Here is a 12,425-nt window from a genome sequence, read left to right on the forward strand (position 1 = left end):
GCTTAATTGATACACGGAGGAGTGCTCTTGAGTCCATCGCCAGATTATAACACCATCAAACACGTGGGAGCCCATAGAAAGAAAAGGATACATGTGTAAGCACAAGGGACATGCGTAACCAAATAGTACAAAGGAGCACACAACGCATCACAACTTTTCACCCAGGTCACGACACATCCCGCCTTTCTCACTGCTATCGACCGCCACATACGCCATGGCAGATGTGCTTGCCACCACCAGCACATAACGACAACATGACCACAAGCATCCAAAAATCTTGATTAGCTGGTTGCATGGAGTAGGAAAAATAACCCCTTGATTTTGCAGATGCCATCAAGAAGCAATGAGGAATCCATCTATCACCACACCATGCAACAACCTAGTCGAGAGACTTCTAAGCAGGCATCCATAGCTGGAGCTTATAGAGACACGGGGGGATAACCCGAGAGGACACCAACCAAGATCATCCTCGCATCGGTGCATGAGAAAGGCTTGAACAACGTTGCTGGAGCATGAAAAAGCTAACAACAATGATGATGAGGGAAATCAAGTATCGGCTCCCAACCAACCTCTGCTAACCACCAGACGACAGAACATGGAGAGTAGAAAATACACCCAAGATTACAATAGGGGCTAAGCTTCACCTAATATCCTAGAAATAACATAGTGGAGAATAGGTGGCAGGAAAGCTTATTTGAACCTAAGGAGAGACAAGAATAGAAGGACCTCCTGACCAGAACACGAACCGCTAGCATAATCCCCAAATCAAAATATGTGAGAAAAGATCTCGGCAGGACAAAACACAGGCAATGATTATTTAATGGGGAAATGAAAGTTAAACCAGGAGGAGCAGGAGTTCGCAAAGGATGACACCCATTCCTCGCTTGGCATCCAATTGACATAGGCATCCCCATACCGGCATGGTAGCCCCAAAATCCGCCATAAGGGGTGCACAAAGGACTGCCCTTTTTGATAACCTACTACTACAAGAAATCAATGTTAAAAGTACGCCTAGGCTCTAATAATGAGGGTTTTGATGTTAATGGCATTATGATTAGACGATTAACTATGTTTCAGGTGTGCTTCCAGTATACAGATCGTAAGGAATGGAGTATAAAAGTTGGTCAGTGATACATCTCCAACATATCTATAGTTTTTGTATGTTTCATGCCTATTATCCTTCAAGTTTGTAATATTTTCAATCCTTTTGAGGGACAAGCCTATTAATTTAGTGGCGAGCACCAATTTTGTTTTTCTGCTATTTTTGGGATATCAGGAAATCACCACAGAAAAAGTCACCGGAAAAAACAGAAAAAAATAGAAGGTGTTTTTGTGCCGGAAGAAGACTAGGGCACCTATGCCCTCTGCATGGAGGGGCCAATAGGGCAGAGGCGTTCAAAGGCCATAGGATCCTTGGTGGGATGCGTAGGGCCTATGATGCTTCCCACGAAGGTGGCTCCGGTGACCAGTGGCTATATATACCCTGAAAGCCTTTCCCCAATTTATCGTGCACTTTTTCACGTCAACTATCTCACGGTCTGAGGCGATCATCATTTCAACCCTGATCTGGTACTTTGTCGGAGGGGGAAAATTCATCTCGATCTTCACCGACATTGATCCTCACACTCAAAGATGAGTGGTGAGTAGTCTAACCCCTGAATATGGGTTCATGGCGATAACCAAGATGTAATCTCTCCACTTCGATGTTCAATACAATAGATAAATGAGCTGTGTTAATCTAAAGTTTTCTTTAGCTATTATTTCGTTCATGTGATGAATTATTTATTTGTTCAAATTTTTTGGATGATTTTATGGGTCATATTTCTCCCTGCTTGCATTTTTACTCTTGTCCAGTTTAGATCGGTAGCTAGTAGTGGAAAGAGTTGTGCATTAGCTGGGTTCAAACTTGCAGGTAAACTAGCATAGTGACACGAACTCAAAAAGACATTTTTTTAGCATAGTACAGAAGCAAGCGCTCATATATACGCGCATACACTCAGCCCTATGAACGCACACACGCACACCCCTACCCCTATGCGCACATCCGAGAGACTGAGCCAGCATATCATCTAGATGTTTTACGAAGTCACGGTAGGTGCCAACGGGAACCTCTCCTCTCACAGAACGCACATCGCCGGAAAATCCTAAAATAAATCCAAAATAAATGCGAGCACAAGAATTTAAACCCTGTTGGGCTAGGGATACCACTGTCCACCTAACCATCGAACCACAATTTGTCATGATCCTTAACACTCCATATGTAGAATCATCCTCATCAATGTGGAAGTTTTCTTTTACCTATACAAGAATGAGAAGTTCACAAACTTTGAATAAATAAAACAAACCACCAGAACTAATTTGGAACAACATTCACTGAAAAACAAGTATGTTGAAGTTTGTGATTATGTATTTTGAAATAATAATGTGACATGGATTGAAGTAGTACATCATAATAATACAAAGTGATGCAATATTTTTACTGTAAAACTAATTGAAGCGTATTTCGGGTGTGAGGCACAACGTATCCTAAAGCAACAGGCCGCTGCATTGAACACTAAATCCACAGACATCATCTCCAACAGATAAGTGGAAAAAGGAGGATAAAAATATTGTACTAATAGGAAACAATTATTTAAGAATCAAAGCAGTTATGTCAGCTTCGTGTGCCAGTTCATCTTGGAAAATGAAGAAAACAAATATATCTATTAATATATGTTCCTACATTCTGGTTGGAATAAATAAGCGATACAAAAGAACCTAACAAAAACAAGGTCTAATAATAATTGACCATGGCTTCTTCAAATGGGCAATTATTACAATTAACATCAATATGTCAAGTTGTTAATAGAGAAAATTGAAGCACATATATGCATTGTACGTAAGTAATGTTTTTGGCCACCTCAGGGAATCATTTTATGAATTAGTTAATAGGAAAGAAGAATACTATGGAACATATTTAAAGATGGGTATATATATCAAACTCTGCAAATACATATCAGTCGATGGCTTCAAATTTCAGCTGATATATAATGACCTAATGGGAATGGCACTTTTACCTAACCTGTTGGATAGAGCAAATTGCAAACTTCTATGTGATGTTGTCAGAAACATCACAACTCCAAAGTCAGAGGAAAGGAATTGCATCTCAGCGAGTATAATGAAGCATAATGTGTAACAAAGATAGTAAGTGAAAGGCTTAATTAGGGATAAAAAATCAGTTTTCTGCCAAAATAAATCCTACCAAGATTCAAGAAAAACATAAATCGCTAATACATAGAACATGGCATGCTTGATGAATTATACCATCATGCATCAATAATATTGCTGAAAATGCATGAGAATAACATAGGCATATATTAGCAATCAAATGCTTGCGTGAGACAAATTGAAAAAAATCAAATCGCACTATATAATATAAAAAGATATATGTTGCCTGACGTCCGCATGAAAGAGCAACTCCATGAAGTCCATGCAGGAGCATGTGCCATTGATTGCCTTGACCGAAAGAGTCAGCGGTGTGTGGAAGTCGCATTTGATGATCGAGGCAGACTTCTCGACACGTGTCACCCCCGACAGCGGTACGCTATGCACCGTAGCTTGCACGCACATTGAATGCATTGTCAGGAACGTGACCTCACACAGCCACTGTGAAAGTTGTCTGCATGTGAGGCCCGTGTGCTGAGGAGGCCCGTGTTCGGGACACCTAGCACCGTCCCAAAATGTCTCTAGTCGGTTTTGTAGATATGGTTTAACGAGGGTAGATTTACTTGAAAGTAAACCTACACAAAGGTCTGCATGCCGCCACGTAATTTGCTCCTTCTGGATGTTGTAGTACTAATTGTCAAGAGGAATGTAGTTTCTTCATGTAGGGTTCAAAATTTCAGCGAAATTTCACATATTTCGGTGGGGTTTGAAATAATTGCAACCCTGAAATTTTGAATCAAATTCAAACTAAAATTTAAATTAGGTTAAAAAGGTGAAAAATTATAGATTTTTGAAGCTCAAACTCCGAAATAAGTTCCCAATTTCTGAATTTCTGCATATTTCGGTGACGTCCGAAATTTTTCCATGTCCGAAATTAAAAACCATACCGATGTGGCTTTTTGCGCTGGTCCATCTATAGTTATGCTCTGCGTACCTTGGTTTTAAATATGCCGACATGCTTCGTTCGCAAAATCAAGAGGAGCAACTAAAAAAGAAAGTTTTTTCACGCTCCACTAACCAGCGTAGTCTTCTACTATCAATAAAACCAAAATACAAATCAAATGTTAGTGAGTGAGATCTAAAATTTGGGAGTTATCCAAACGCATGTCATGCCCATCAGTAAACACCAATTGTTTGGTAGGGTAACTCTCAGCCGACATTCAACTTGTAAGTAGATGTTTACACTTATAGTATCGATGACTTGTTTTCATTTTAATATCGAAAGATTATTTTGTTAGAAAATAGATTTTTTTTCCTCGGAAAGCTCATTCATCTAGAAAACAATTATGGCCACGTTTAGTAAAAGTTACTACTTTTCGTTTTTGGCAGACAGCAGGCCTCAAAGAGGTCTAGAACACTTTAGTATGAGCAGTTTAAGCAGTGGACAGAGATAAGTTTCCCCGTTAGGAAGGAGATGGATTTGATTCATTCCTTAGGAAGACTCTGAGAGAAGCTTAATCAGCAATTACTGCAGGGTTATATGCTGCATCAACATTGGCAAGGTATCTTCCTTGGGAGATTTGTCTGACAGAAGGCCTCCTTTCTTCCTCACTATCCTCCAGTAAACCCGCATTAAGTATCCCTTTCGTAGCATGGATAACATTTCATGGCATGAGATTGAGCTCTACTCCTGACTTGAGATAGAAAGATTGAAACGGATGCGAATGAAATGCTTGCAAGTTGGAATGACATAAGAACGGAAGAAGATGCATTTCACGAAAAGATGAGCACCAAGCATAATATCCTCTGATTTAAATACAGTACCCTACAATGACATTAAAGGTGAACTGCATCTATTAATTAACATCACCCAAATAGTTTCAGCTGCAACTCCAAAATAAGTAAGCACGAACTGCCTTGAATACATCGTTTGTTTCCCATCAACACAGCAGCGGTGGACCTAATCAAGCCAATGCATCGGACCAAGGGGAGATCTTGTCAATGCGGATGTGCAGGCGAACTTCCATGGACGCAGCCCCGTCCCCTGTCGCTGCTGGAACCAGGTACATCCGCGGCACCGGCAGGAACGTCGGCTCGTCCGCGGCGGCCACCGTGCCGGGCGACGAGCTGCTCCTTATGTGCATGTCCACCAGCAACATGTCCTACTTGCTGCAGTTCGCTGCCGCCGCCTGGGACGGCTCCAGATTGACCCACATCTTGCACGTGAACCCGGGCCGCGTCGCCGCCCTCGCCCTAGCGCACACCAAGGACACGGCGGTCATGCCAGCTGTTAGAGTTGTGTCGAATATAGTGTACAAGGTAGGTTACAGTTGGACTAAGAGTTGTATTGTGTTTACATAGGATGTGGAGTTGTGTCCTAATAGGACATTTGTATCCTAGGCCTCGCATATATAGCGGGGGTGGACAGACGATGTAACCTATGCCAACATAATAGCACAGGAACACAGGGGAAGCCGGCGGCATGTGCCGGTGTACAGGGCAACCTGGTGCGGTATTGTAGCAGTGTGATGGGGAGGAGCGCCTATAGTCAGGCCCCAGGAATGTTGCCATATCAGTGAACCTCGTTAACAAATCTCGGTGTCGTGCTCATGTGATTGCTTGGTCCTCGGATGATCGACGGTAATGGCCTCAGATTTATTCTAACAAGTGGTATCATGAGCTATGTTGTTTGAGGCCACGGTGGAGTTGATCTGGAGGAAGTTTTGAAAAGATCGTGAGTGCGGAAGCTGGTCGATGGCTTTGTCGGCGGGATTTTATCTCGGCGATCGCGTGGGACACGACTGAAAAGAGCAACAAGATGATCTGGTCCAAAACAAGAAGCAATCGGAAGATGATGGAGTTCTCGGCGAGATCGGAAAGCAGCGGTTGCAACAGGCGTCGGATCAGCGGACGGTCCGCCTGCGCGTGCGGCTGTAAGGGACGTGCGGTGATCAGTCAGAGGTCGACCGGGCGAGCGTAGGCGCGTGCGTGGTAGCGTGTGCGTATCGATCGCTAGGTGCAACTGTGATTCGGAGGCACGCGTGGCAGGCCAAGCAGCTGAAGCCGAAGTGCACACGCGGTGGCTGGCCCAGCGGGGCTAGCTGGTGGTGTATGCACGTGTTGTGCTTGTGGATCAGGCGCGGCTCCCAGGAGCGTACAAGCCATGCAACGAGACTCGGCCAGGAGCTAGCACACAAAGAAGAATACAGAGATTTGTTTGTTTAAGAAAAAAAGGATCGACACAAGGGCTAGCCAAGCCGTGATATGCTATCAAGAAAGAAAGAAAAAGGTTCTAAAGCTACATACGTGTGATGAATCAGGAGTTTGAGCTAGCTTAGCTTTGTTGACCTGTGGCATGTTCACACAGGAAGGCTATGGAGGACTTTGCTTTGGTTTCTTTGTCTGTACACGTGTGTGTGTGTATGGATGGTGAAGGTCACGGTGACGGCTTGAGTCTGGAATGTGTCGTATAGTCGAACGAGTTCGGCTGGGTCAGACTAGGCGGTCTGACGGATCGACGCAAGTCGGTTGGTATAGAAGACGGCGCGCGATCGGCAACGAGGACATAGCAGCGTGATGCTAATGGTGACCGACTTTTGGGCGTGAAAACACGTGGCGCAGGCCCCGAGGGCTTGTGTGACTTCGACAAGACTATGGCGCGGGGTTGATTCAAGGTGATGTACACACGAAGCTTGAAGTCGACGGGGTGCGAGGGTGGACTGATCATCTACCATGGAGTCATGTTGAAGGTGGAGCTGGATTGAGGGGCTACGGTGTAAGGATCCAGAGAATCGAAGCCTATTCAGCAAGGGGGAAAAGGCGAGTGACACGCAGTTCGGACTGGAGCCCAGTGGTCTGATGGAAGCGTGAAACTCATCATCGGTCTGTGATGATCGGTGGTACTCCGCAGTGGGGGTTGAGTGGTGTGGGTTCGCGACCCTTGAGACTCGACCGGGACAGCGGAGACTCGACGCAGTAATAGCGGCGAGGCGTGCGGTACGCATGAGACATGGAGACGGGCTAGGACTCTGGTGGTCATACATGTGGTGAGACAACTGCGAATTTGACTTGGGAGGACTATAAGAAATGGTGAAATTCCTTCAAGTTTTAGACAGGCGGTCAAGAAAGGAGCGGTGATGTTGAGTTCAGGAAACTCTCATGTCTGACATCCAATATATGAGTTGTTCACTTTCACGCAGGTCGGTGATCAGTGTGTGATGGCGTTGGACTGATGCTCTGCAAGTTGGGAGTGCAAACTAGAGTAATGTGGAACTTGATTTTGCTCGAGTGTTGACTGTGGTCAAGAAAAGAAGGGACTACAAATTGCAGGTGAAGTCACATGGAGTCTTTGGAGTAGCAGCGGTTCTCATGGGATAAGCTCAAGTCTAATGTACATGGAAGTTTGACGCATGGACAAATTCAGGGTGGTGGAGTATATTCGCCAAGGTGGAGTTTGTTAGAGTTGTGTTGAATATAGTGTACAACGTAGGTTACAGTTGGACTAGGAGTTGTATTGTGTTTACATAGGATGTGGAGTTGTGTCCTAATAGGACACTTGTATCCTAGGCCTCTCATATCTAGAGGGGGTAGACACACGATGTAATCTATGCCAACAAAATAGCACAGGAACGCAGGGGAAGCCGGCGGCATGTGCCGGTGTCCAGGGCAACCTGGTGCGGTATTGTAGCAGTGTCATGGGGAGGAGCGCCCATAGTCAGGCCCTAGGGATGTTGCCATATCAGTGAACCTCGTTAACAAATCTCGGTGTCGTGCTCATGTGATTGCTTGGTCCTCGGATGATCGACGGTATGGCCTCAGATTTATTCTAACACCAGCGCCGAGCACACCCACGGTCAAGAGGAAAACATGGTTGTCGTCGCCGAGAAGCACCACCCGCAGGGTCGACACGGGCAGCTGGAGCTGGCTGATCTTGCGGTACTACACGGCGCGCACCGGCACCGAGTGGACGGTGTGGAGGTGGCCGGCAAGTGCCTGCGGCGCGCCGACGTAGACGCAGCCCGGCTCTGTGAAGTGGCAGGGCGCGTGCGGGCACACGGTCTTGTGCTCGGCGACCTCGTGGTAGGTCACGTACTTCTGGCAGCCGGCATTGGGGCACTCGATCCTAGTCGAGGACACCATGACGTCAAGCGCGGGGCAGGGGTCGAAGAAGCCGCCGTCGTCCACGCACGCCATGCACCGCCCGAAGGGCAGGAGGGCCATGCAGCAGCCGCAGGCCAGGTGCCCTGATTTGCACTGCAGGCAGGCACGCAAATGGTAGACGGCCCGTAAATTAGCACGAAAGAGTCGATCTCTCACCGGCACCAATGGAGGAAGAAAGAAGGAAAGAAAGAACGAGAGGAACCTGGAAGACGGGGGGCTTCAAGGGGAGGGTGCAGAGGGGGCAGTGGAGCACTTTCTTGTCAATCCTCACGGCGAGCTCCACTCGCGGGCCGTACGCCGCCCCGACGATGGCCCCCATCTCCTCCTCTGACCGCCTCTTGCCTCACGTGGCCTTCGGGCAGTTGCAGCCGCGCCTGCTTGGCTCTCTCGTCAGCCTTGTCCGGCGAAGCCCTGCTCCTCCCCTCGACGGCGGCGCCTAGCATCCTGGCTGGCCTTTGGGGAAAGAAAGCCCGTGTCTGTGTGTCTCAGGCCAAACTTTTTCCAAGAGGTGGGAGAGGAGAATAGTAGAGGTATGAGTACAAAAGGTGCCGAGGCAGCCACACTACACTATAAATGCTTCCTCATTGTGGTTTCCATTCCCAAACTTACATGGTATAGATATAAGACATGCTCTTAATCTATTTCATTATTGCTAGTTTATCCATATTTCAATGGTGTCTTTCTTTCAAGTACCTACAAGTGTGCGATAAAAGTTTGACTATTGCAGACCAATGCTATTCTAGAAAAATTGAGGAACATAAAAGTAAGCACATTGTTTTTTTGTGTAGTTTCCGGCTTAATTGATACACGGTGGAGTACTTTTGACTCCATCACCGGATTATAACATCATCAAACAAGTGGGAGCCCATGAAAAGGAAAGGATACATGTGTAAGCACAAGGGACACGCATAACCAAATAATACAAAGGAGCACACAACGCATCACAACTTTTCACCTAGGTCACGACACATCACACCTTTCTCACTGTTATCGATAGACACATACGCCCTGGCTGATGTGTTGGCTGCCACCAGCAAATAACATCAACATGACACAAGCGTCCAAAAGATCCCTGGAATAGGGTGGAGACCCCCGATGCTAAAAATCTTGATTAGCTGCTTGCATGGAGTAGGAAAAATAACCCCTTGATTCGGCAGATGCCATCAAGAAGCAATGAGGAATCCATCTGTCACCACGCCATGCAACAACCTAGTACAGAGGCTTCTAAGCAGGCATCCGTAGCTGGAGGTTATAGAGACACAGGGGGGTAACCAGAGAGGACACCAACCAAGATCATCCTCGCATCGGTGCATGAGAAAGGGTTGAACAATGTTGCCGGAGCCCGAAAAAGATAACACTAAGGATGATGCGGAAAATCAAGTATTGGCTCCCAACCAACCTATGCTAACCACCAGGCAACAAAACATAGAGAGTAGAAAATACATCCAAGATCACAATAGGGGCTAAGCTTCACCTAATATCCTAGAAATAACATAGTGAAGAATAGGTAGCAGGAAAACTTACTTGAACATAAGGAGAGACAAGAATAGAAGGAGCAACCAAGTCACTCAATCGCTTCCGATTTTCCGTGGCGGAGCTCCCACTCAAGGTTCGTGTTTACTGCACTCGTTGGTTGTGGATGCTCCTGAGTTGTGTCGTGGGGCTTGGCACACACGCCAGTGTGGTGCGTTAGGCTTCTTTTGAACTCCCGGTATTGTGATCCCTCGAAGCACTACTGCGCCTCGACTCGCTGTCGTTCGCCTGCGATAGCCGCCGCTCGCCGCGTTGGGAAGTAGGCTGGATGCAGCTCCCCTCGTCCAGTTCGAAGCAAAAAAACTGCCTAGGAGACGCCTAACTATGCAGCTCCGCTGCCCATAGTTGCAGCTCCAATGGACAACGGTTCCAGCTTTGGCTCGCTGTCATCATCCTCATTTACGGTCTGCTCCCAGATTCCATCGCCACCGCTCACCATTGTTGGTTGGTCGTCCCCTGGTTGAAGCATTTTCATATGACGGATGTAGCATTCTCTGTTGCCAGTCGTAGCAAAAGTCGCCGCCAATTGTAGCTTTTATCGCGGCAGGTTGCAGCATTCCGATCGCACTTGAGGTACCAGTTCGAGCAATCATGGTGGTTGGTTCTAGCAAATTCGGTTGCTGTTTCCAGCAAAACGCAGCCGGTGGAGCCCTTTTTCTTCTCGCCAGTTCAATCGTTGAAGCGAAAAATCAGTAGACGACGGAGCCGTTCTTCTCGCCGGTTCAATCGTTGAAGAAAAATCAGCCGCTAGTTCCAGCTCCGGCATAGTAAGGTTGCAACAAAAGAGGTTGATGGTTGCACACCCCCGCCCCTCAAATCTAACTTGCCGTGGTGACCCTGCACCTCACCGCGGTCGCCGGTTCCAGCAAAACTGGGGCACGGTTGCAGCTCCCGCATCAAACGATTGTAGCATCCCTCCCCGCGTTGGTGTGGCCACAATGGAAAAGCCCGTGGATATCCGACGATTGCAGCAACTACAAGCCACAGTTCCAACATCTGGCCATGGCGGTGCCAGCTTTCTGGAGCCTTAGTTGCATCTCGCCTCCCTCACCATACTGATTGAAGCTGCCAGCCTCGCCGATCGCAGCACCCGGCCGCGCGGGAGGAAGACGAGGACATGGACGGCCATGGCTGCCACAGTGCAGGCAGCCGTGGCAACGGAAGTACATCGCGGTGTCCCCCCGTCGCCGTCCGCGGCCTCTGCGCTGAACGTGCCCAGCAACATGAACGGGATGAGCACCACAGTGCACCACCCAACAGCAAGGACAGTTGCAACTGCCCCACGTCGTGAGGAAGAAGTATGAAAGAAGAAGAAAAAAATGATTCACAGGGGTTGCACTTGTGGCATGTTGGACGCATGATCCATATGGATCACAAGGCTGGCGTGCGACCGGCCCAATCTTGGGCCGGCGCCCCGGCTAGAAACATTTTCCTTTTTTTGCAATCAAAGCTATGAGAATATTATATAATTTATATTTTGCAGATAATGTAGTCATATGGGAACGGGAGCAGAATAGGAGTTGGCCACCACTTGTGATGCGTCGAGGAAACCTAATCCGACAGCGACGAGACTTTGCTCTTTCCATAATACGTTGAAAGCCTATCATGTAAAAACATCATCTCATCGACACGATCTGGCTTGGCCATGAACAATGAGACAACCAAGAGGAGCAAGATGGCGCCGTGCCGGATGCCTCCTGACCTCTTGCAGATCATGGCCCGGCTGCCCATCAAGTCGCTACTCCGGTTCAGGTGCGTCTACAAGGCGTGGCGCCACACCATCTCCGACAACGCGATGTTTCGTGGCACCCACCTCTGTACCCAGAAGTCATGCTTGCTCGTGTGGACCAGTACGAGAGAGGACCGCACGAACAAGGTCACCACCATTGGCTTGTACGTGTCGGAGGAGGGTGCAGCCCTCGCGGACACCATGGACTTACCTCATGAAGACGATGTGCATTGCTTCGCGCACTGCGATGGGCTGGTGTTGTGCCCATGGAGACCGTGGTCGGCATGCTCAACCTAGCCACACGTCGCGTCCTCCCACTGCCTCCGAGCTCCAACAGTGTAGCAACTGACCGCTTCTACAAGCTGCTCACCCACCAAGTGTTTGGCATCAGCTACGACCCTCGCAGCGACATCTACAAGGTCAGACGCTTCTTCTTCGGCCATATGGATCCTGGTCCGGGGCGGTTACCACCAGAACTTTGGGATGAAGGTTTTCACCATCGGGGTAGACCAGCATTGGCGTGAGATGGCGAGGAAACCACCCCACACTGCTGACATTTTGAGAAACCCGACCTTCTTCGAGGGCTCATTGTTTTGGCCCATTGACCAGAACAAACTCGCGGATGGAGAACCGGCACCAGGGTTTCTCCGCTTCAGACAGGAGGACGAATCATTCACCGTCACACCACCGCCTCCTTGCTACACGGGGCTCATGTACGCAACGCCCTACTTGGGCGAGCTGCGCGGGGGAGCTGAGTGTGGCTCATCCAGGGCCCAAGTATGAGTCAATTGAGATTTGGATGTGCAACGGCATAGAAACCAACCCGCCAACATGGACACAATGTTACATCTTCGGCGTC

The 12,425-nt window shown here is 47.9% G+C and overlaps 1 protein-coding gene across 1 annotated transcript; it reads right to left on the minus strand.

The window, feature by feature from the left end:
- Positions 1 to 8,082: 8,082 nt before the first annotated feature.
- Positions 8,083 to 8,623, minus strand: LOC125546491 (E3 ubiquitin-protein ligase SINA-like 10). The gene is made up of 2 exons (XM_087514561.1): positions 8,507 to 8,623; positions 8,083 to 8,397 (listed from the first exon to the last, which is right to left on the minus strand). Exons 1-2 carry the CDS (start codon positions 8,621 to 8,623, stop codon positions 8,083 to 8,085), a joined length of 432 nt encoding a protein of 143 aa, XP_087370687.1.
- Between the last annotated feature and the right edge of the window lie 3,802 nt (positions 8,624 to 12,425).

Source organism: Triticum urartu, chromosome 3A, assembly GCF_056163025.1.
Source record: "Triticum urartu cultivar PI428250 chromosome 3A, HENAU_Tu73, whole genome shotgun sequence".
NCBI lineage: Eukaryota > Viridiplantae > Streptophyta > Magnoliopsida > Poales > Poaceae > Triticum > Triticum urartu.

Excerpts from the sequence above, each read along its gene's own strand:
- LOC125546491 (XM_087514561.1), bottom strand. The coding sequence starts at position 8,623 with ATGGGGGCCATCGTCGGGGCGGCGTACGGCCCGCGAGTGGAGCTCGCC. Across the intron at positions 8,398-8,506 it reads TGAAGCCCCCCGTCTTCCAG|TGCAAATCAGGGCACCTGGC; the intron begins GTTCCTCTCGTT and ends GCCTGCCTGCAG.